Source organism: Taudactylus pleione, unplaced genomic scaffold (genome assembly GCF_031769625.1).
Source record: "Taudactylus pleione unplaced genomic scaffold, aTauple2 ptg000556l, whole genome shotgun sequence".
NCBI classification, from domain to species: domain Eukaryota; kingdom Metazoa; phylum Chordata; class Amphibia; order Anura; family Myobatrachidae; genus Taudactylus; species Taudactylus pleione.
In genome coordinates this window covers 3,714,212-3,740,565 of record NW_028284958.1, presented here as the reverse complement: position 1 = coordinate 3,740,565, position 26,354 = coordinate 3,714,212, and the positions used below count along the sequence as shown (strand labels likewise).

General features: G+C 42.1%; 1 protein-coding gene across 1 annotated transcript in view; it reads right to left on the bottom strand.

The window, feature by feature from the left end:
• Window positions 1–26,354, bottom strand: part of NTRK3 (neurotrophic receptor tyrosine kinase 3) — a 700,933-nt gene that overhangs the window by 104,009 nt on the left and 570,570 nt on the right. The window contains exon 15 of the mRNA XM_088452662.1: window positions 16,155–16,285. Within this exon, the coding sequence (XP_088308788.1) occupies window positions 16,155–16,285 (131 nt within the window). The remainder of the gene's footprint in view (window positions 1–16,154; window positions 16,286–26,354) is intronic.

Below are 26,354 nucleotides of genomic sequence, written 5' to 3'. Positions count from 1 at the left end.
TATTGGGACATTGACCGAATTTTCTGATTTTGGCCTCTATTCACCACCACAATGGTTTTGAAATGAAACAAACAAGTTTTTCTTTAACTGCAGACTTTCAGATTTAATTTGAGGGTAATTACATCCAAATTGGGTGAACGGTGTAGGAATTACAACAGTTTCAATATGTGCCTCCCACTTTTTAAGGGGCCGAAAGTAATGGGACTATCAACTCAAAAGCTATTTCATGGACAGGTGTGGGCTATTCCCTCGTTATTTCATTATCAATTAAGCAGGTAAAAGGTCTGGAGTTGATTCTAGGTGTGACATTTGCATTTGGAATCAGTTGCTGTCAACTCTCAATATGAGATCCAAAGAGCTGTCACTATCAGTGAAGCAAGCCATCATTAGGCTGAAAAATCAAAACAAACCCATCAGAGAGATAGAAAAAACATGAGGTGTGGCCAAGTCAACTGTTTGGAACATTCTTAAAAAGAAAGAACGCACCGGAGAGCTCAGCAACACCAAAAGACCCGGAAGACCACGGAAAACAACTGTGGTGGATGACAAAAGAATTATTTCCCTGGTGAAGAAAAACCCCTTCACAACAGTTGGCCAAATCAAGAACACTTTCCAGGAGGTAGATGTATATGTGTCAAAGTCAACAATCAAGAGAAGACTTCACAAGAGTGAATATAGAGGGTTCACCACAAGATGCAAACCATTGGTGAGCCACAAAAACAGGAAGACCAGATTAGAGTTTGCCAAACAACATCTAAAAAAGCCATTACAGTTCTGGAACAACATCCTATGGACAGATGAGACAAAGATCAACTTGTACCAGAGTGAAAGGAAGAGAAGAGAAGGAAAGGAACTGCTCATGATCCAAAACATACCACCTCATCAGTGAAGCATGGTGGTGGTAGTGTCATGGCGTGGGCATGTATGGCTGCCAATGGAACTGGTTCCCTTGTATTTATTGATGATGTGACTGCTGACAAAAGCAGCAGAATGAATTCTGAAGTGTTTCGGGCAATATTATATGCTCATATTCAGTCAAATGCTTCAGAACTCATTGGACGGCGCTTCACAGTGCAGATGGACAATGACCCAAAGCATACTGCAAAAGCAACCAAAGAGTTTTTTAAGGCTAAAAAGTGGAATGTTATGCAATGGCCAAGTCAATCCCCTGACCTGAAACTGATTGAGCATGCATTTCACTTGATGAAGACAAAACTGAAGGGAAAATGCCCCAAGAACAAGCAGGAACTGAAGACATTTGCAGTAGAGGCCTGGCAGAGCATCACCAGGGATGAAACCCAGCATCTGGTGATGTCTATGCGTTCCAGACTTCAGGCTGTAATTGCCTGTAAAGGATTTGCAACAAAGTATTAAAAAGTGAAAGTTAGATTTAGGATTGTTTAGTTTGTCCCATTACTTGTGGCCCCTTAAAAAGTGGGAGGCACATATAGAATCTGTTGTAATTCCTACACCGTTCACCCGATTTGGATGTAATTACCCTCAAATTAAATCTGAAAGTCTGCAGTTAAAGCACATCTTGTTTATTTCATTTCAAAGCCATTGTGGTGGTGAATAGAGGCCAAAATATGAAAATTCTGTCACTGTCCCAATATTTATGGACCTGACTGTATATATATAATTTTTTAATTACTAAAGCATTTTCTTGTATAGACCCTCCACTATCGTCACCTTGAGATGGCGGTTGCGATAAGAAGATGGCATTGGTACATGAAGCCAGAGAACAGGTGAAAGCTAACACCAGACAGCTGATGCAGATATGCACGCTAATGTAATCACAGTCACAGCTGCGATATTATACGCAGCTACTGTGGGAAAATATTCTAATGCATGCAGCCCCCTAGAAAGTATCGAGATGCCTACCGCCGGCTTCGCAGATCCAAGCAAGTGTGTACAAACACGCAGCAGTGGTAGCAGATCCTTCTATAATTGACCATCTGTTAATCCTATGGTCACGCAGAATGGTCGCGGGAACGGAGACTCTGGCGTCAAGTTTTCTGTGTAAGCAATTACAGTGATAAGCTGAGGAATGCCCTAAAAAACGGCGACACGCATGCATTTTTGCCGCCACTCCCCATAACTGCCCCCAAATTGTCCCTGAATGTCAATCTCTTTGCAAAGGAACCCTCACGGCGAGCGGCATTGCTAAAGTACCTTGGTGCATGCGCAGTGTAACCACAACGCATGTGCAGTTGGTTAATAAAAACACTCAATGGCATAAATATATGTGTAACTTAGGGAGCATGTGGCATAGGCTCATTGTGATCACCAGGAGTGTGGTACCCTAACAGGCCCTAACAGGCCCTAACCCTAACAGGCCCTTCCAGTTTCTGGCCGATAAATCAAATAGAAACACAGTGGCATGTGTTGTTATGAAATTGTACATCATGTACTATAATAGCTAACAGGAAGCGTAATGACAGGGAAGCAGCAGGTAATGGCAAAGATCATTTTTTGTTGTGTTTTCCACTCTCAATGTGTCATTCTCAATATGGTATCTCTGTGAAGCTTGTAATTTAATAAACAAAGGATCAATAATATTTGCTGCTGTAAGTATGAAAGCTGACTAGCAAGCAGTTCCTTTTAATTATTAATCATTGTGAAGAACTGAGAGCCCCAGTGACAGCACTGTGCCATCCAGATCTAGCAGGGCGCAGTCCGTGAAATGCAAAATAAAGACGGTTCTTATTACACAGTGGAGTACTGATTAGTCAGAGAGCAGCATTGATAGGATGGAAACATCAGTCAGCATTGTTCATCTGAAGACTCCCAGATATGAATAATAACTTTAGAACATCAAATCCTTGTCATCAGTACAACTCAATATACCAGGACTCTTACGGTCCCACAGCACCCCTTATACCATTGTCATTTGGAGAGTTGATTAGAGTTGAGCTACTGTATACTCACAAATCCGTCTATCTTTTTAACATAGGGTATACAGCCATCCGCTTCTAGAGCTGTGCTGGAATGTAAAGTTACTATGTATCTCTGTTATATCACATTGTGCAAGGATGTGACGCCTATGTTAGATCCCTTGCCGAGATTACACGGTCAGTATTGAGACCGGCGGCCATGCGTCCGTCGGCCTCATAACTACATACCGTGTACATTATGTAGCACTATATAAAATATATACATGTCAGTATGAAATGCTCATTTTTTCATTATACATGTATGGATAGGTTCTTTTTTTAGATTGACTTTTTCTTTACTGTATGTTTTGTTCTAGTTTACTCATAATAGACCCATGTTTTTTGCAACACTAAAATTATACTTCAACTACTTAAGTCAAAACCTTCTAGTTCATCCTTACTTTTAAAGAGAGTATGAAGCACGTTTACTAATGCACCATAACGCTATGTCATTACAGTTTACTATATACTTAATAAGTGTCCCCATAGAATTCCATTGTTTTTTTTACTGAGCATTGAACACTGCCAGCAATTATGAAATCAAAGTGAACTCCTATAACTTATTTTTTTGTGTTAAATTTTTACAATTAGTGCTCGTTTATATGGTACCACATAATGCTCACTGGCTCTAGGCTCTCTCATCCAATCAATGTTGGCGGATTTGTGGCATGGTCTGTACATGGGAATGTCCCATTGCAGTTCTGGAATATTACTTTGGCCTTTCTTGCACAGATTACATTAATAATGGTGCCTAGTGATCTATTAGTGCTTCTACTCCATGGATCCCAAGCGTTCAGTGAATAGACCCACAGAAAACTAATGCATGTTTACAATGTGCCCAAATGAATTTTAGCCAGAAATGGAAAAATCTCCTTTGCAGTGAACTTGTAAATAGAATATTGCATATTTATTCAATGGAATTATCTCTTTGATGAATAATGCCATCCCCAAATACCAGAAAGTATGGGGGCACAGTTTGCTTTGAATAACTCCCTAAATCCAGTCCTTGTGATTCGGCCAATTTTGATTTCAGCTTGCACTGTATTTCTGCAAGTTTTACTTAATGAATTGGTTTTCATATTGACACATTTTGTCTGTGTTATTAAGCTATGTATTTACATATGTGTCCTTAGTCCTTACACATATTTGCTGCAGTCGCGCTAAATAGCCCCTCTCAGCTTGCCAGATCCATACATCTAAGTCACAATGTGATTTGACTGGGAAACACCAGCAGACTGTGCTGATTCATTTCATATGTGGCATTTGTATATCTGTGTGCAACTGAGTCTCTCAATCTGTATACGAAGTGCTACAATGTTGCGCCCACAGCTTTTTTCCACGCCAAGTTCCATTGTGAGTCTTAGGCCCGTATTCAATTTCAAGCGTTAAGTCCGGATCCGCGTTAAAACTGCCCATCCACTAGGCGATTAAACCTAGCGATGTAGCGATAACGACGGTCGTTATCACTCCATCGCTTGGTAATCGCCCCCAAATTGGGTAGCAAAAGGTTAAAAACGACCAGCGATGCGCGCGCGCTGGTCGTTTTTAACATCAATCATCGCCCGAACATGACGGTCAACCTGACGACCGCTGTCAGGTTGCCATGTTCGGGGATGATTGATCTGCATACACTGAATGTCTGAACATTCAGTGTATGCTGTTCACCCCGCGGGAGACGACGGCTTCGTAATCGTGCCGTTGTCTCCTGCATCGTTAAGTGGATGGGCAGCTTAAGTTTCCGCCGATGACGTCATTATCACCTGTTTTGGTTTTACCCCGTATTCAATTTGAAAGACTTCACTCCTAGGCGGAAAGTCAATGCAATGTAATAGGCGGTAAAGTATCGCCTATGAATGGCAGGCGGAAAAAAATGCAGATTTGGAGTTTTGGGATGCAACGTTGCGGGAACCCCCGTGCAGCCTTCAGACAGTCCCCCAGAGGTAATCTGTGTCAAAATTAAAAAAAAAAAACACTTAAGGACACCCCAAAAATGTACTTTTGAAAAAGGGGGCGAAAAAAAAAATTTGGGGGAACAAACTTAAAAACTAGCGAAGTTGACTCTTGGCGGGTCCCCAAGTATGCCCCAGGTGTTTTTTTCATTGCAGGTGTTTGCAGCAGGTGGATTTTTCTGGAAAAAATACTCCTAAATACTATTCTGCATCAGGTATAGAAAAACGCTATTTAGCAGCTATTGAGCCCATTTACAAACAACAATTACCCTCAGCAAGCCAAATCGGGGGGTACCATAGCTAACTCCCATGTCAGGGCATCATTTGGGTGGTGTCAGGCTGATTTCCCCAAAACTGACACTACTTTCCGCTTGTTAAAGTATCGCCGGGTCCCATTTACGCGTACTTTCAAATTGAATACGGGGTAAAGCGTGCACGCGCACTATAATTTTCCGCCTCCAAAACAGGCGAAGTTGGCGTGAAGTCCGGGCCCCGTTAAGTTAACGCGGCTCAGCTCAAATTGATACGGCTCTAAGTCGCACACAGATATACAAGTGTCACATCAAATTAATCAGCATGACACTAGCAGAGTAGCACGGGACTCGGCAGCTCACTCACGCCAGGCAAGTCACACTGTGTGGCATATTGAGGCTAGATGTATGAGGACACATCTGTATATCACTATACAGGATAAGTTATTTTCCTTGTCTTGGAATATAATGTAGCTCTGCTGTGCTCTCAGCATTGCATACATCTTTTATTCAGCATGCATGTCTAATATGGCTGAGATTCATCACCAGTAACGAGAGGCATGGCCTCTTACACTATGTCTCACCTTCCTCTGGAATTGAAGAAAAGGGGTGGCAACGATGCTACAGGTAGCAAAACTACAAAGTCTGGATGACGTTGGTTATGGGCCCCTGTATTCTGGAAGTGCCTTCTCCCCTTTTCGCCGCCTCTGCTATTAGCTCCCCTGGCAACTGGAGCCCAGAGGCAAATAGTTCCATTGCCACTCTGGGATATGACTCTAAAGATATTAGTCATACTTGCCAATGTTTTTCTTGACCCTGAGGGAGAAGGCCCAAGAATCGCGGCAGCAGAGCAGTGCTGTCAATGCCATGGGAGGCAGTACCACGATTATGTAATTCACCGTGATCCCAACATTGAGCCTTCAGGTTGCCGTTTCACTTTGAAAGTGGGCGGGACTGGGAGGCTGGTTCACTCTCCTGGGATCTGAGAGAGGTCCCCAAAATTCTGGAGTCTCATGGAATTCTGGGATAGTGGGCAAGTATGCATTGGTACATGTTTAAAAAGCACAGAAGAAAGCAAACAATGTATTATATAACATGCAGGAGGGACTGTACAAGTCAATAAATCTGAAGGTGAAAAGTTCCTTTAATTACTACAAATAAGACAGTCCTGTAACGTATTGAAATAAAACATCATTAATATGTCAGGGCCACTGATGATCTCAGGGAGTAAGTTTGGCTTTGCTACAAATATGAGGACTTGCGTACAAAGGGCCTGATTCAGAGATGGACGGATTTGCAGAGGCTCACATAAAGCGGCTGTGCAAAGATGCCTCCTTGCGGCATTTGCGATCCCAGCACTGCGACGATTTCGCAGGCTGGGATCGCTATCACAACCATCGCAACCATTGGTCTTGATGGTTGCTCCTTTGGTCAGACTGCAGGAGCTGAAGCTTCTCACAGCTTGACCGGGTGCTGGTCATGTAAGAGGGCAGGTATCTGCATCCGCCGACGCAGACACTTGTCTTGGAGGTGACACGCCCCTTGTTTCCGGGAATGGTGACCAGCCCCGCCCCCCAAACAATGATTGACATGCTGGGTTTGGGGGGGTCTGCCAGCATAATCACATGTGCCGAACAGGTGTAGACCATGAAACATCGGAGATGTACGTTTATTATCGGACGAACGTACATCTCTGAATCAGACCTAAAGCTATTGATACTTTTTAAACTTTTTTCCTCTCTAGCAGAGTTTCAATATTTGAATAGCAGAATTATATTGGAAAAGTTCTTCAACAACTTAGTGAAATGGACAATGCAGCTTCTCGAAGCAGACATAATCTATATTGTCCTGTCAAACACCAAGCTTGTCCTTGCCTCACCTAATCTTTACAATTGTACTATTACAGAATTTGTATGGTGTCTACAAGGCTACATAGCAGCGTCTGTATCATAAAAGTCACTGTGTATAGCGAAGATGAAAGCACAGCATGCACCATAATGCTTCACTTGATCTGCAATCAGTTATAATGTATGTGTATTAAAAAATATAGATAAGAAAAACTAATACGCCAGTTATACACATACTTGCTGACTTTCTGGCTGCCCCCTCTGGAAAGGTTCAGCCAGGTCAGTACAGCAGAGGACGTGACAGTGTCATAGGTGGGTAGTGCCGGGGGCAAGGTCGTGCGATTGTGTCATTGTGCCCTCTGCTACAGATTCCAAGATCACAGCCACTGTAAAGCAGGGGGCGGGGCTATGATGACATAATTCATCGCAAATTACATCATCACGCACCTGCCCCCCCCAGGAGTGCCCACTTTTGCTTGGTAAGTGGGCAGCTGCGGGGCGTTGCGGGCGAGTGACGGCTGGCTCCAGGTGACTTGCTCACTCTTCCAGACAGTCAGGAGTGCCACCCAATTTGCTGGAGCCTCCTAGCCATTGTGGGATTATAGGAAAGTAATGTTATACAGGGTTAGCAATGCCAACTTATACTGCATGATATGAAGGCTAGCATAACGCATAAACAATCTGCCTGAGCTGGGGTAAACCCCGTGATTGGAGAAGCTGGATGCTTTTAAGAATTGTTAAGAGTGTTTTGCATTGATTTGTTTGCAGCCTATGGGGTACAAAGGGGCGTGCTGAGTTTGTTATATTAGCCCTCTCCCCGGGCAGCAGTCTCTTTGCTGACGGACATCCCTTCCTCTCACTCTTCAGTATTATGATTCTCTGTGCATGTTGTGGCAGAAAGAACGGTCATTTTGTTAATTGTTTATATAATTTAGATGGGTGCACTCTCCTTATTCAGTTTTAGGCCAATTGGTCCCTACAGGGAAATGACACAGGCCGTGCAGGTGAGCTTTTTTCAGGAAAGTTGAACACCAACGAGTATTTCTGTATGCATGTTATTGTTGTAGTTGCCTGTTCTTGTTGTCTTTAATTATATTACTTTAATTACATTTGATAATTCAAGAATTTGAATTCAATTGCAGCCGCGAGCAGTCTCCCATGGCAGCCCAGCACACTGCAGTATGTGCTGGGTTGCTGTGAGATAAGAGAGAGGGGGGTGCCAGACCCAGGCCCCCGCCGGGCCTCTTTAGCGGACCCGGGTAATTGGTATCCGGTCAACCCCCCCTTACGGCGCCACTGGGTGCTCCTTCCTCATTGTCTTCCCTATCTGTGTCACCCCTGTCTTTCTGCCCCTCCCTTTAGAATGTAAGCTCTCACAAGCAGGGCCTTCTTCCCTCATGTGCTTCTTCTTACCTTGCTCATACTATAGTCTATTCCTAACTCCCCTCGAGGGCACCTAACACTTGGTTGCTAAGGCCCTGCTGCTTATTTGAGTATTATGTTATGTTATGCTATTGCAGCAATGTTTATAAACCATGTCCTTGTCCTGCATTGTTTTGCACTGTAAGCCACTGTTTTCACTCATTTGTTTTCACTCATTTGTTTACGTACTATGTAAGGTGCTGCGGAACTCTTGTGGTGCCATATAAATAAAGGATAATAATATACTTACCTCTCCACTGACACTACTGTAAGCACTGGTACAATCACTTGGAAAATGGAAGTGGTGCCATTTTCCCAAAGATATGGGCAGGAGAGAAATCACATGGAAAACAGGATAGCCACCATTATTCCGGAGTTCTATACAATGCCAGAGTCTAATTGGTGCATGCACCATTAAGAGAAGATGGGCCTGCATAGAAACTGCACATGGGCTCCCTCCTCTCCTAAACTGCCCCTGTGTGAGTGACAGCCAAGTTTAACACTATTTTCATATTTGACAACTGGCCCAAATGTTCAAGGCATTACCTACAGTAGGTGTTGAAGTCCCTGCTACACCACTTCTTCAGTATCTGCAACTTGTAAGTTCTCTACAGTACTTTAACAGATGAAGTTAATTTTAAGCCACAACACTCCATTCAGAATCATTGAGTAGTAAACTTACAGAGCACAAAATTATTCTAACATCGAATTTAGATCCCTAACGCATGAAGGAACACTGCGTGATACAGTTGCACTGTGGTTAGCATTGCTGCCTCACAGTGCTTGGGCCATGGGTCCATTCCAACCAGGGCACTATCTGTATGAAGTTTGTAATTTATTCCTGTGTTTACATGGGTTTCCTACAGGTGCTCTGGTATCTTCCCACAGTTCAATATCATAGTGGTAAGTGAATTAGATGCTGACAAAATGGATCCTATAGCGTGTAAGTGTCATAGGGGCTTTAAACTACAAGCTTTAATGGGACAAGGACTGATATGCATGATTAAAATATTCTCTATAGTGCGATGTAAATTATGGTGGTGCTTTATAATAATTATTATGTGTTTCCCTGAATTAGTTACCTTTAATAAGAAGAAATAACGTTTAAGAGACATGCAGACAATAGATGTACTCATAGAGGACATATCTTCCAAATAAAGGAGCTCTATCTGTAATACCTTTGACGCAATAACTTTATTTATTATGACAATAGACTCACCCTGATGTACTAACCTTGCGGTGTACATCCCGCCAGTCACCGCAAAAATACTAATCGCATATGTACTAACATATGCGATTAGTATCGCAAAGGACAGCTCTTGCGATAAGAGCTGCCTTTTGCGAAGCAGCCGACGCCGGGTGAATGGATCTCCGTCCCCTCTGAGCCCCAACAGCTTCCTGCTGGAAGTCCTGGGCTCCTCCTCCCTGCACCTGGAAGAAGAATAGGAGCAGAAGGAGGCAGTGGGCCCAGGAGGAGCATGGGCCAGCGTGCAGGAGGCTGAGGTGAATGGGGGAGCCGGCAGGAGAGGTGCGGGGCAACGAAGCGACGATAAGCGGATGCGGTTAGAAGCCCATAGGCTTCTATAGGGTAATGCCAGAAAAACTTGGTGTTACTCTCTGCACCGAAAATAGGATGGCCGGGGCTTAGTACATATGAAAATGCAGTAAAACCCCCGAAAACGGGGTTTCTAACGCATTTTTCTTTTAGTACATCCCGGCCATAGTTATTGCTAAACACGTCACTTGTTGAGAATTTGTCGGGGTCCCAAAAAGTGTCTCTGTGAACATCTATATTTAAGTGCACAATATATTTATATTGCCTTGTACGTTATTTATATTAGGGCAGCACAGACAGTGTAATGCTCCTGAGGAAGGTGTGGGACCTTGCTGCATCATTGGAAGCTTATTCATCTGGACCAGTTCAAGGAGTTGTGTCTTCTCTGCATTGGATACCGCAGATTTGAACTATGCGAGGATGCCTTGCTAAATGAGGTCTGTACAGAATCCCTATGGACACTTACCCACTCCTCCGTATACTGGATATTAGCCGGAGTTGTTTATATATCTATATGACACCATTGAATAGGACTTGTTAACTATAATGCTTCCTATGGTCAGTAAATATTGACTCTCTATTTTTTATCCAAGTTTGGAACTGATGATATACAGCTGTGCAATTACACGAGTTTCTAGGATTCCTTTGTTATTAAGTTAACCCTTTTTTATGTGCAATAAATATGTTTTAATGTTAAACCAAGCTGTATCTACATATTTTTATATATAAATCCACTAGCGCTGTTTTCTTTCCTTTTCTTTGTTCATATTTGTATTGAGGCATCTAACACCCTCCTCTTAAACAGCTGCTGATTAGACATTTGCCTTTGACACCTTTTTGTTATCATGCTTAGCATAACTGTCTCACAGCACTGAGGTCGTGGGTTTGATTCCCACTATGGCCCCAGATGTGCAGAGTTTGTATATTCTCCCTGTGCTTGCGTCGGTTTCATCCCACAATCTAATAATATACTGGTTAATTGGGTCCCAATCAAAAATACCCTAGTGTGTATGTGTGTGAGCATGTGATAGGGAATATAGAGTGTAAGCTCCACTGGTGCAGGGACAGTTATAAATGGTCAAATATTCTCTGTAAGGTGCTGTGGAATATGTGTGCTACAGTATATATAAATAAATAGTAATAAATAATATTAGACATTAGCTTTCTTATTGGAGGACTAGCCATGTTGGTTCTTTCTAATTTTGCTACCCACAGTTTGCAGTCAACATACCAGCGCCTTCCCCCCTCTCCATGTAGTACTGCAGAAAAAAGGTAATTACCTATTCCCCAGAGACACAGCATGGCAAGAATATTTAGACAAATGATGGCTACATTTTGCAGATGGGAAATCATCCATCCTTATCTCCTACAGTCTATTAGTTTTAGTCAATTTATATCTTTATAATGTTGATGTTAGACCTTTCAAGAAAATAGGTTTGTTTTTTAGTTGTTTTTTTTTTCTAAACGAAACTGTGATATTTTAAGGGACAGTGGAACACTAAGCTTTGTGTTTCTTGACGTACATCCATTCTAGAAAGTAATAGAAAGAGAGGGAAGAAAATGAAGTATACCGTAGTCGTGTTTGATTTATGGCCTGTGTTCAGCCAAATGATCTCAAATGTAATTTAGGAAACAATCCCCATTTATAAGAAATATTTAACGCGCTGTTGAAGCCAAAAACTCACAATGTTACTGTGTTTTGTTTAACACACATTTTTTTTTTTACACAAATGAAAGAAAGGACAACATGTTTTATAGTAACAGTCCTGTGTCTGCTGTCACTGGAAAACAGTGCATAATTTAACTTCGTTTAACCAATTTTTTTATTTTCGCTCCAAGGTTGTCGATTATTGTCCTCTGAATTATGAAATGTATTAGTGCCAAGCTGGCATGAACACCCAGGAGCTCTCTCGCTGAGTGAACTATTCCTGTCTATGTGCCATCTTGTGTAATTTCAAAATGGAGTTTGTTCATTAACTCCATACGTGAGCAGCTGAAAGCCATGTCTGCATACTCTGGTGGTGCAAAATGAAGATTCGTGCCTGTCACAGATTGTGTTCTCAACCTGCAATCCTGTTAAAAAGCAATAAACTGTGTTTACCCTCAGGTTACTTCAGTTCTAGCCTCTTTATTAACATTAATGATTTGGCCAAGTGGCTCAATGAAAACCTGTCATGAAACATGATCCAGATAACGTGAGTCCAAGCTAGTAATTAGGGAAGGTAAGTGCTAATTACAATTGGTTTGCCCTTACTTGTGAATATTGTAATTAGCCTGTCTGAAGGAATGACTCATACATTTGTCATCGTCTGTATTAGAGAAATTGCTTTATCAGTGGTCATATGGCACGAAAGGTAGAGGTCGCTTTTAGTGGCATTTCCTCGATAAATAAATGTACACAGCACAGTCAATAGTCTTTAAGCTTTTCAGCTCAATGTTCCCCCTTTTAGAAATACTCTATAGGTAGTGTGTATTTGTCACCAAGAGATTTTAGGGGGGGATATGCCAAGCATTGGAGAGAGATAAAATGGAGAAGTTGCCTAAAGAAACCAATCAGCTTGCAAAAACCGTGCTAGATAAATGACAGTTAGAAGCTGTTTGGCTGCCTTGCGCAATTTCTCCACTTTATCTCTCCAAGGCTTGGTACATCTCCCCCAATGTGACAAATAAGACCTTTTTACAGTTAGGAAACCTTTAAATTCAAATGTGTACTACATAAGGCAGCAACGTGAAAAGTGCGGTCAAACCCCCGAAAATGCACCAAGCCCCAGAATGCGATGCACTCCAGGGCTTCGATGCGATGGGTAATGCCATCTTCTGATGGCGCTACCCTGTAGAAGCCTATGGCTTCTATTCAGAGAGTGCTCTAAGAGAGTGTTGTGAGAGGGATCCAATCGGATCCCTCACAGCACCCCCTGCTGCGCATGCGCAGAATGATACCAGCGGGACTTCTGGGTCATAAACCTGGAAGTCCCTCATCCGCAAAGGACAGCTCATACCGAGAGAGCTGTCCTTTGTGACTTTGTTCATGCATACCGGCGTAACTAACACTGGCATGCATGCGAAGAGTGGCGAGATACCTCGCATCCAGAATGCGTTGCGTCATGCATCCCGCCCAAGGTATTACAGTGATCTGCATAACATAAATATGAATTCATTCTTTTTGACAATCACAATATATTCTAGAACAGATTACTGCAATTAAACATTTATTGTGCGAGATGCACTATGATCTAGCTTCAGAAAGCAAAATTTCTGCAGCTTGGAGCCGGGGGGCAACGCCATCTTCAGATGGTATTGCCCAATAGAAGCCTATGGGCTTCTCTTTGCAAAGTTCACTGAGAGGGATCCAATTGGATCCTTCCCAGTGTCTCCCGTGGTGCAGGCGTCCTTCTGCGCATGCGCAGAAGGATGACAGAGGGACTTCTGGGTCTAAAACCTGGAAGTCCCTCTCTGGTAAAGGACAGCTATTATCGGGAGAGCTGTCCTCTGTGATTTTATTCATGCATACCGGCGTTATTTACACCAGTATGCATGCTATAATACTAGCTGAAGTACCCTGAAAATAATGACTTAACATTGAATGAACAGATATTATTAAGATATTATTTTAACTGTAATATATTTTATTTAAATTATATTTGGTTTAAGATTATCATGTTATGTTGTCCAAATCCATCCAGTGAAGGGACAAGAACAGTCTCCCTGGGTCAAAGTTCTGCCCTGCGCACTATGCCGTGAAATCCGAACTGGATCCAATAACTCCATAAAAATTCCCAGACCAATCACCACTCCTTTGAGACGTTTCCATCCAAATCCATCCAGAGGAAGGCCAAGAACAGGCTCCCTGGGTCAAAGTTCTGCCCGGCGTACACCAACAGGAGGTCTGGCCACCGAGACCCTAACCCCAGTAAAACCTGGACAGGATCCAACTGGACCACCTCACATTAGTTTCATCCCAATCAGTGCAGGGGTGTCTGAATGCATAACCAGACAGACAAACAGACCAATGAATTTAATATATAAGATAATATGCTTTTTTTAAAATAAATAATATAATTATATGCTCAGAAATATTAGTTCCAGGTATGGACAGTATATGTGACAACTAGACTAAAGAGGCAAACAGGGTTTAAGTGAGAATATTAAGTTTGGTAATATTTTAGCACTGGAAAACCCATGTAGCTCATGCCTCCACGTCATTACACTAACCACATAGCTGCCAAAATTAACAGTGGAGAAAGCCATTGTGTAATCTGCAATGTTGTGGCAATGATGATAGGCGAAGCACACGTTGCCAGTGAATACTGTAAACATATGTACAGGCTAGTCATTACAGGATGCGGTTTATTTACACCCAACCAGGGATAGTTAGGTTGTAGAAATGGGGGGGGTTAGGTTTAGCCACCCCCGTGGAGGGTTAGGGTTAGGCTAGGGGAAGGGTGGGTTAGGGTTAGGCACCCCCGGGGGGAGGTTAGGGTTAGGCACCTCCCCGGGAGGGTTATGTTTAGGGTGTGAGAAGGGGGGGTTAGGTTTAGGCAACCCCTGGGGGGACTTAGGGTTAGGCAGCACCAAGGGAGGCTTAGGATTAGGGGGGGGGACAGGGGAGGGTTAGCATAATTATGAGCCACCGTCGGGATGTCCTCCCTTCGGGCTTCCAACATCGGTATGAGAACCGACGGCTATTCAGATGTCTGTATTTCATACCGATTCCACCATTACAGTTCCCTGTGAGAAATCCAATAAGGGAATGGACTGTGTGAACTGAGGTCATTGAAGATGTTTACTAGCTGCATTAGAACTAGTGACATACTTATATTTGCTGTGAAATTTTATTCTTTTAGACTATCATACTACAGATACAATTCAGAACAAGAGGCATTGGTGAATCTATCATGGGTGATTTACGCATGCGCAGTAAAGAAGTTACCATCAAACATGGTACGGGCACCATGTTTCCGGAAACTTGCACATGTGCAATAGACTCTGTCACAATGCCAGTGTCTACTGCACCGCAAGGAGGAGGGGCCCAAAATGAGTCTGCACACGGGTTCTCTCCTCTCTTAAACTGCCCCTGACTAGGTGAAATGGCTCTAATAACATTTTCTAATTTTAAAAAAGTATAGTCTGTAATCAGAATTTGACCATGTGGCTAAAAATGATGACATTTTCTCTTTTTCCCACAGTATAGCATTGCATCAATGTTTCCAGAAGGCTAAGGACAGCCATTTTAGGCCAGGTAGTCACTAGAGTTGCATTAGCATTTTTAATGTTAATGTAAATGCAAACACATTTGCTCTATATGTTTGTTACTAGCGCACTCACAAGAATTATAAAGCTGACTTAAAGCTCCCTCTAGTCTTCTACCATGTGTTTTACCTGTGGTAATGTGCACAGAGCATCAGAAAATGCAGTAACCGTGGCAGCGGGTATAGTTTCTAATGTCATCCATGTTTACATGTGTTCAATAGTTACATGCATTTAATTAGTGTTAGAAATGTTAGTAAAATGCATATAATTAATATCAGTAGTTGTGAAGCCAGAAACAAAGCTGAGTAATAGGATATTTAGTTTGTGCTGTACAAATAAAGAACAACTGATGATTATGTCTCATTATAATGAATATTTAAATGTTACATGCCACCCTTTTTATAACTGTATTGTCAGGCCCGTACAGAGCCAGTCCGGGAACCGTTTATTTTCAAGGGCTTGGCCTAATCGCAGGAGGCGTGTCCACATCCCCCATAGTATAAAAATATTACAAAAATAATTGCAGCGCAGCGCACACTGGAGAGAGGGGCACTGCGAGTTCCTCAGCCAGGTGTAAATACAGGGAGAGAGGCACAATCATCATGATCGCTCCCCCCCCCACTCCGCACAGACAGAGAAGCAGCAGCCTCCCTGGCCCCACTGCAGCCCAGCACACAGCAGTATGTGCTGGGCTGGGTATAGAGACTACTGACAGGTAAGGGGTGGGGGGCAGACCCGGGCTACTCCAACAAGCTCAGCCCCCCTTCTCGGTACCATTGTGTATTGCAAACAACATGCACAAGTTTTATTATGCCGTGTTCAACTTACAGCTTCAGATATCAACTGAAGCTGTTATTTCAGCTGATTTGCATTATAAAATAAAATAGCATTTACAGTATACCTCGTTACATTGTTTTTTTTTGTTATTCATTTTGTGTTTTTGTTACCTTGACAGCAACAAGCATTTTGTCTTTGGTTGGGCTTAGGTTATAGCAGTCAGCAAGAAACACTTTCCCAAACGCTCCTTCGCCAAGTTCCCTCTTCAGCACGATGTCTCTCCTTTTTATATACTGCACATCTGCATTAGAGAGAGACAAAAACATATTCTAAAACCTTTCACAACTGAGAAAACAGACACAAGTAGTATTAGACACAGCAATGTAAACATTTGTATAGAGCTCCACATTAAAGACATCTATCTAATCAGGAATTCAAAAAGGTTCTTTACGTAGACATTTGTATTCATTGTGATTTGAAACTCAAAAGCATTATTGTGTGCTGCTATTTTATTAGCTGATTGAAAACAAATAAAATACACAAATTGGCAATAAGTAAGTCACATTGTGGTCTTATTGATCCATACTCTAACTTATCAAATGAACTAGAAATAAATACACAGACGACTGACTGAATTGCTGATTAAAGAGGCCACGGGCCAATGTATTATAATTGTAGTTATGAAGAGTGGTAAGAAAAAACAGTGTGAACTTCGGCCACAGCCATAAAGATATTTAAATAAATTGGGGTGGAACCCTCCCTAGCACAAACAGGATTGGGCAGGTACCACTCCCCCTTAATTGGCATAGCACTGCCCCTTCCTGAGGTGGAGACCAGGTCCTCCCCTGAGGTAGAGACAATCCAGCCATTCTCCAATGGGGAGTGTCACCCAACCGCTCTTGCGCTACAAGAGGTCACTGAGGAGCACTGCTTTCCGCCAAGCTACGCGCCTCACCTGTTGCAAGGAAGGGTCAAAGGAAATTACATTCTAATGAAATTAAATGAAAAAAGATAACTTATAAACCAAATTAGTTTTTAGGGATCAAAACTGGAAAAGAGGAAGCTGGAAGCTTAAAACCCCTACAAATAACATTAGTGGGCTAACTAACCCTGTCATTCAACAATGGATAATTATACAGCCCACCCCCTTTTTAACCCCTAACCCCCTAACAATCCATTCTGTAAAAAAACCCAGGATGCTTATATAACCTAAAATTTAATGAAGTATTTGACTACTTGCTATTTAGGGCTGAATGTATTTGTAGGCATAGAATGCATTTGCTAAAAACAAACACAATTGCAAAAATCAAAAGACAGATATTATTGCATTTAGCAACTTCATATGCACCTGAGTCGAACGCAAGTACATACGAGCGGTTCATAGTAGCGTGCATCTCAGTGGCCTCTCCTTTGCAGCTAAATTGTTTTCCTGAGGGCCTGCCATGGACATTTTTGCCGCTATTATGGGATATCTAGAATTGTGCGAATGAAGATATATGTCAGACTTCAGGAGGATCGCCTGCGCCAAGGACAGGTAGGTGCAATCCTGCACTGATAGCAATGAGGGCTACTTCCACATGCAGATGGATAGGGTTAGTGTCACCGCATAGTTCATAATTATTAGAGTGGGGCGGGTTCGGTTCTTTTCGTCACATTAGCGCAAGTTCGGATTAGTTTGGATTTATCTTATTGGCTATCTGGTTATCACGTTTTGGATAGCCAATAAGATAAATCCGAACTAATCCGTATTTCGCTAATGTGGCAAAAAGAACCGAGTAAAACCGAACCCGCACATCTCTAATAATTATGTCTAAGCATGCAACACAGTCGTACTTACAGTTTGTGTGCAACTCTCATGTGGCCCCAAAATGTAAAACATGAAGAAAGCACCTATCAGCTTCGGCAGTGAATCTGCAATCAGCCAATCAGAAGCGGAAGCTAATTCTGGTAATGGTCATCGTCATCAGAGTGTGCTTGCACCTGACCCCAGGAACTTGCACCTACCATATCTTTGACACAGCATATACCCATCTCTGAGCCAACCTGGACCTGTTCACAATTATGCCAATACACCCTTATTGTACTCAGCTACAATAGACAGACTACCCTGTCTTGCAAGCAACTCTACAGACGTACAGTACATAAGGATTTGGTCTGTTTCCAGGGCTTGTGCTGAACCAATTTGTATATCTTACTAACTGGCGTACAACCAATTCAGCATCAGCTCTTGTATATTTTATTAAAAATTATTTATTTTAATAATTCCTTTACAATATCTGTTATTTCCTCTCTGCAACGTGATATGGTTATGATAGTGTTAAAAAGTAAATGTGCATTTAATAATAGAAGATAAAAAGAATTAACCCCATAAATTGCACTCAAACCATCAGGTTCAAAATTAGATGCAGCAATCAAAGCTGCTTAAAGAACACACTATCACAGCACTTACACAATTGTATCTGGATGTTCTACAAATTTAAATAATCAGTAATAACACAGAATTCAAGATGTTAATAACCTGAAATCAGCTGCTAATCTGAGTACCATATGTAGGAACAATAGAGCTATAAGGGCCTGATTCATAGTTGTATGCAAACCCGATTACTTGCGTACAGTACAGCTACGATGGTGGGAGGACTGAGCATGTGCCGAACTGGTCCTGTGTCATCACACACAGTGTGCCCTAAGCCACAGCCTGAGTGACTGGTTGTGGCCATTTGGGTGCAGAGAGGGGGCATTTACAGGGTCCCTGTTACAAAATGCACCGTATTGCCCCTATTTTGTAGGCATGAGGAGGCCAGGGTCTTCCGGCACAGATTTCCTCACCCCGACAGAGGAGATCCAGAGGCCATTCTGAGTAAGCTTAGACTTACTCAGATGGACCATGGCTGCATCTTCAGATGCAGAACTTGAATCTGCGATGCCGGTAGAAGCCATCTTTTTTATTCAGACACCTTCTGTGGCATTACTATATTTTTGCACCGCTGCCACGTCCAAAGATGCGGTCAGCGTACTACTCTGAATCACCCCCTAAATCCTTTATCCTTAATACAGCCCATCAGGGTGATGTTTGGTGCTATCATAGTTTTAGTTTATAAGATGGCTAAAATAGCTACTATGAGCAGTAGGATTGGTGTGATGGTTAACATTACTGTATCACAGCACTGAGGTTACTAATTCATTCCCTACCATGGTGCAATCTGTACAGAGTTTGTATGTTCTCCCCATGTTTGTGTGGGTTTCCCCCAAAAACTTAATAGTAGGTTAATTGGTTTCTTTAAAGTGAATATAGACTGTAAGCTACACTAGGGCAGGGACTGGTGTGAAAGGCTGAAACATTAGAAAACTCTAGAAAATGCAGTTGCCAATCACAGACAGTACAGTAGTATGCTGCCTACTACAATACGGCATACTTACCGACATTCCGGGAGGGGGCTGCCAAGGTGGTGCAAAGGGGGTGTATGGGCAGTGCAGGGGTGTGCCGGCGCAATCACATGATCGCAGCCCTGCCCCACGATTTATAATTCTGATATTCGTACTGAATCACGGCATCGCACCCCTGGACCGATCCCTTTCACACGCGAATGTCGCGGGGGGCAGAGGAGGGCGGCGGTCATTCCGGGAGACTTGCCTACTCTTGTGGAGGGCCGGGAGTGGCACCCAATTTTCGGGAGGCCCCCGGCAGTCCCGGTAGAGTAGGCAAGTCTGCAATACGGCCTTATGAACAGTACATCTGTAAGGTCTATAATTACACATCATGACGTTTGTTGTAGTTTGCAGCAAGAAAATATTTGGCTAGCTGGTAAAAACACACTACTTTCATTTATCTGAGATTATTAACATTCCTCTGCTTTCAGCTAACTACACAGCAGCAGCATTTTGAGCTAGAATAATGGAACAATACATCTGGGCAATTACAGCACTGACATTTTGCTTATTCGTAGCAGCTGTGTGATGTCAACTTATTTGCAAGTTTCCTATTAACTTCTGTATATAATGTATTTCCTTGCTACTTTTGTGCCTGGAGTTTTATATTTGTCCAATGTTCTCTTGCATCCAATGAAGCGTAAGGAATTTCAACATCCTTTGAGGTGTGCATAGGATCAAACATTGTCAGACAATCTTTTAATATCTATTGTGTGTGCTTAAAAATATGTATGATCCTGTTTTCTGTAATAATGAAAGTCTGCAGTTACTAAAGCTCTCAGAGGTGGTCTGAGGACAGGCAGGTATGGAGCGTCAATAGGGATATACAACGGTGAGTATAATGGAAGCTGAACATAATGGAAATTCTGTCCTATTGCGCCATAATTCCTAAACTCCACTGGAGGCCTTTGTCACAGGACAAGCACAAATACTCCAGAAACCCTTCACCTCACAAAATGATCCAACTAACTAACATGCATAAATGAACCACAAAATCCTAATATCCTTCGGTTCCATATGAAAATTAACATTAATTTGTAAAAGCTTCCAAATATTTTGACAATACAATATTGCATTTACCGACGAATATAGAGGGGTACCATGCAGTTATCCATTATTATTATAATTTCTTTATATAGCACAAACAGTTTATACAATGCTGTACAATCAGAACTTTATGCATATAGACTAGAAGAAGAAAATACTGTATAGTAGGAAATACATCTGGCATACAGATCATAGGGGTTATTTAGGAAAGGCTCAAACAGAGTAATTTTGAATCTATTTTAATAAGCAGACACTGGCCTAGCATTGCCAGATTACACATGCGCACTCTCAGGGTCTCATTCAGACCCGGTCGCAAGCACCATTGTGCTCGCAACCGGGTCGATAGTTAGCCCTGCGCACGTGCAGCGGCCGCACTGCGCGTGCGCAAGCCCCAGAGCGAGAGAGAAACTCTCTCGCTCCGGAGCTCTCTAGAAAAGGGGCGGCTGTCGATGATGATCGACAGCTCGCCCCGTTTTGTAGGCGGGCTGGGGGGGTAGTTTCCAAAACGGAGGCGTTCCTTAATGAACGCCTACCGTTTTGTGGGCGGCCGCACTGACATCATCAGTGATGTCAGTGGGGAGTTTCCTGCTCTTTCAGAGCAGGAAGCTCCCTGGGGCTTGCGGCTGCCGAGACCCAACCTTAGGGTCTTGTCGCAAGCCCCGATGGTCACGATGGTGTTCACCATCGCGACCATCAACCTGGTCGGTCGTTAAGCTGTGGGTGGTAACCCACAGATTACCTAATGACCAGGAGTCCGCACTTCAAAAATGAAGGGCTGACCTCATTCAGAACGAGCGCTCGCTTCTTGCGAGTGCCTCTAAATGAGGGCCTCAGTCTCTGTTTTTCTGCACAAGTGTGAAATGATTTGCCAGTTTGCATGTTTACAATAGGACTGAACTCCCCCAATTTGTGGTTTCAGTTGCATTAGTAAATTATTTTAATAATTAAATTAATATTATTTAGACATTATTATTATTTAAAGCTTTTAAAAATATGTCTTTGTTCTGCCAATGCCAGCCTGAGATTACATTACCAAAACAAGCATGGTGGTCGAAAAATACTTGGTTAATATGCTTCCTCATGCATGAGCAAGATGGAGCCTAAGGGGTCAATCTAACTAGGTGTGAAGGGGGCGAATTGCCCTTTCAATGGCATATAAACGCCGGCAACAGCACCACAATTCACCCTTGCAGCCGGACCTTAACCCGACATCACATATTTTTGCTTGAGTCCAGGGGTACCGTAAGTGGGGCATACAGATGCACTTTCTCTATTGACCCCTTTGTCTGGGTCACGTAACACTGGCGGTTATCACTGACAATAACCTCTATGATGTATAGGGCGATGTGATAACAATGCCTTTACCCACTGATAAATAGACCTATAGCAGAGAAGCAGAGATTTACACCAAATATGTTAAGAGGTACTGTGCCATTGTCCATCCATATGTTATAGATATTAAAAATAATATTAACAAAATGAGCAGAAAATAACAAAACACTGGCACTGTGCAAACAGAAAATACCTTTACAGAGTGTTATCAACCACATTGCATGTTTGCTAGGACTATTGTGTGTTCTCCATTGACCCCTTGTAAAAAAAAGTCATATAAAACCCCTAATACAGTACATATTTATACATAGATATTATTATAAACTGCCTACTAATTATATCCCTAATTACTTTAAAACTCACAAACTAAATTAAAATAGCTCAAAATGAATTTATACTCCTACTGCTGGGCCTCCATAACACACACCAGCACTATGGGCCTAATTCTAGCATGCACTGCTGAACGCAGATTCCCGATGATCGGCGCAGAACCGGGAGTGACTGAGGCAATTGTCACTTCTTCTGTCCATGCTTCTGCTTATTTCAATGCATTGTTGAGATGTAGTCTGCCCGTGGGAAGTGGCAGCGATTGTAAATGATCAACTCTCCTATTCCCTGCTGAAGAGGAATGTGGTAGATGGAAGCTGCTTTCTATAAAACATCTTACATTTTAAGTTCTCACCAGGGGTGTAACTTTGAATTTATACAGTATGTCCCATAACAAAATCTGGGGGGCCTGATGACCCACTCCCAAAAACCCACACTCTGTTCTTCACTTGGACAGTTCTTGGCTGCAGCTGTGTTTTGCTGTTATGGGGTACATCTGGGACAGACACAGGAGATGCAGGGGGAGCTCAACAATGTAGTGTACATCAATATTTTATATGAGGATATGACACCTAATTTATATAGTAAAGGCATAACCTGGCTGATTTCCCCAGATGAGTAGGCCATACAGGCCCTCCCTGGTTCAACCAGCCCTTACTAAGAGTATGCAAGTGATCTCTCATTAGCAGCAGGGTCCTAAAAGTGATACGTTGTGATGTCTATAAGGGGTTGTTTTTTGTGGCAAATATCCGGAATGCGACATGGATCGAAGAGAACATTTTCCGTTGGATTAAGTGATCAATAAATGGGTAAACAAGGGATTTTGGGTGGAGTGTTTATTTAATAAAATATTTTTTCTATGGTGTGTGCTGTACAAAGACGCAGCAGCGATGAGATTAGCATACAACTCTGAATCATGCCCAGAATCTGGATGCTTTGGGCCATTCCACCTTTGCTATACAGTTGCAGTAGAAGACTTTCTATAAATGACCCTTATTTGTTCACACTTAAAACAGACTCTATTTGTATTACTTTATTCAGGTTTTCTGCTCCCAACACAAGAAGGGGGGTTCAATCCAGCAAGGAAAACATCAAACAAGCTCTGGTTTCTATATAAAAATCATTCCCTGCACATTCAATGCTGTTTATTATGCACATATCTTGCTGATATCTGCAAACTGTATTGATGAAATAAACAATTTACTGAATTTAATTAGTTTAAAAGATTTTCCTTACCACCCATGTACAGATTTTTCTCTTTTGGAAGAATTATAAAAGGCAGCTGCATAAAAATATTATGTGGGTGTATAAAATAAATACATATATAAAGTCACTCTGCAAGGAACAATTTCAACCTTTGCGGTGTTCATGTGCCAGAATTGAGCACAAGAGCTAGCTACAGTATGCCTGCATCGTCTGATAAGCCTGGCTGTACTGAGAAATAGATAACACAGCCCCATAATAGAGAAATCAAATCTGCAGCATGATTTAGCTGTTAGAAAAAAAAAATCAGTCTTGTGGACTAGAGGACAACCATTTTTTTTTGTTGGCCAATATATTGATTTAGTGATACAGAACTGACCTTCAAATACATTTCTCCAGAACACCTTGTATATCATGATCTCTCACAGGGAAGTGACTGAAGGAACCAGTTAGATGCTATTCTTTACATTTCAACAAAATTGTGGCTTCATGCAGCTAACAGTAAAAGATTTATCAATCTTAACTTCTACTGCCTGGGGGCGGCCTTGATTATCGTTTTCAAATACTGGGCACACAGAGAATACCATAAAGAATCAAATGCAAATCCAATCCAAAAACACTTAATCATCCTGGCCTTTTAACACAATCAATCTCTGTAGGAGATATGTTCTCCGGAAATAATCCCTGCTCTCCTCTTCAGTTTGATGTCTTCTCGCTCATAACTTTGAGACTTCTCCGTGATGCACCTCATTTAACATTTTTTTTTTCCGGATTGGAACCTGGCGGTTGGTATTACAAAGTGGTTTGCAAAATACTGTTCCTCATTTTTCTGCTGCCTGGGATTTAAAATAAAGCAGGTAATAAAGTGTGTATTTGGGCTGGAGACTTCAGGCAACCAGAATCGAGTTGGTTTGGAAAAAAAAAAACTCTTTCACTTCGCTCTGCCTTCTTTCTGCAATAAAATAGACTATGTAGGCAGCCAAATCTACTGTTAAACTGGCCAAGCACTGTCACACTGGGGGCATGCCCAGCGCTTCTCAAACTGCTGGGCTGCCCCCAGTCACTTTCCCTAGTGTATGGATGCCATGCGCATCCATACACTAGGGAAAGGGAAACTTCCCAGCATTCCCCCCCCCCATGGGATAAAGTGGCCCTTGGGTGGGATGGCAGGTAAGTGCCCAAAAAATGGGACTGTCTCACTAAAATCAGGTTGGTTGGGAGGACTGGTTTGTTCATTTTCCAAGCGTACCAACATACTACAATGGAGATAGATGTGATCCAAATTTGGATTTGCCTCTTAAATTGTTGCCGCTTTAAATCTATGGGCATAATTGCCATTATCATACCAGTTTTTGGAAATCGCACCCTATTTCATATACCCCCTTGTCTAATTTGTTATGTGTACTATACATACACATCACATTCATTCCCATAGGACAGCCTTAAATGTTACTGAAAAGTTAATGAGCATTTGCACTCAATGTTACCAGTGAATGCTTGCCAGAAATGTGTGTGTAAAGGTCTATTTTGGACCTCAATAACAGAGGACACCTTCCAGACCTGTTGCTGGTAGTTAAATGCACATAGCATACCTGACATCATTGATTGTGGGTGAGCCCTTGAAGTGGTGTGACGTAACAATGTTTCCCACAGAAAGAAAACAGATTGGGAGGACAACTCTGCAATTTCTACGGAATGTTTTCCTGCTGGCAGGTAAAACACATAACAGGGCCTTAAAACAAGTTAAGTCATTTTAATTGTGTATTCTATTAATCACTAGGTTTTTTTAAGTGAACTGGTTTCCTGCTGACCGTAGACACTGCTTGCAATTTTTTAACAGCTATTAGATCATACTATCTGTTTCCTGTGACATCTCTATCCAGTCCAATTTACTTTACAGGATATCATCTTTAAAAAAAAATGCCTGAGGCAAGTGCCTTAAGCAAAAACTTAAAAAAACAGTACAAAAAGCTCTTGTGTGGTACAGCCAAGCAATTATCACTATGTTCACGGCCAGTATCCCGGGAGCCCCACCATTCAATGTGATTAGCTTGCTCACGGCATTTCTTTGTTAGGTTATCTCCCAATCGGACAATCACCATTGGAGCTGCTTAGCTCTCTTTCCAAATTCAGAGAGAGGTCAAGGCTATATGCAAGTCATGGGACTTTGCAATATACAGTCCTCCCAGGGGAGGGGCTTCCACTAAAGTAAAATTACTGAGAAAGAAAGTAATTTAATAAAATGTGTGTTTTCTTTTTGAAATGTAAAATGCCTCTAAAATGTGTTTTCCTGCAGGTGATGAAGAGCAGTATGCACTAAGCATCACCATTCTTTGTTGATGAAAGTGCCTATATTTAGGCAATCTTGTGTTTAACCAAATAAAACAACATGTAACTACTATTCATAAGGGTCTATGTGCTAAGCCTTGGATGGAGATAAAGTACCTGCCAATCAGCTCCTAACTGCCATGTCACAGGCTGTGTTTGAAAAATGACAGTTAGGAGCTGGTTGGTTTGTACATTATCTCTGTTCACTTTATTTCCATCCAAAGCTTAGTAAATAGACCCCTAATCATTTATTATCCTTTGCCTCATTAAACTGAAAGCCCAGAGATTCCGTTAGTTAGGCCATTGTAACTGAGGATGGAATCATGTTGTGGTTCTTTTCCTTATTGGATGCAAATTCCATTTCTTCCAGCAGATTGTAAACTTCTTAGCATCTTAACATTATTACAAAAATAAGCGTGAACCCTGCTACAGAGCATCCTGATGGAAGGAATTACAAGAGGGCCTCTTTAGTCATGCCTACTCCCTTTGTCACTAAATCCATTTTGCCTTCAGCTCTCCAATTATCCTTCATTATTTGCAACTCTGTGTGGGTCTGCCTGTTACAAACACTCTCTTACTATACATGGACCTTGTTTGAACCCCCCCCCCTTCCCTAGCATATTCTACCTTTCCAAAAAGGGAATCCAATTTGGCTAATGGGGCTACACCGCTCAGGGAAATGCTATTCAATTACATCAAATTTTCCT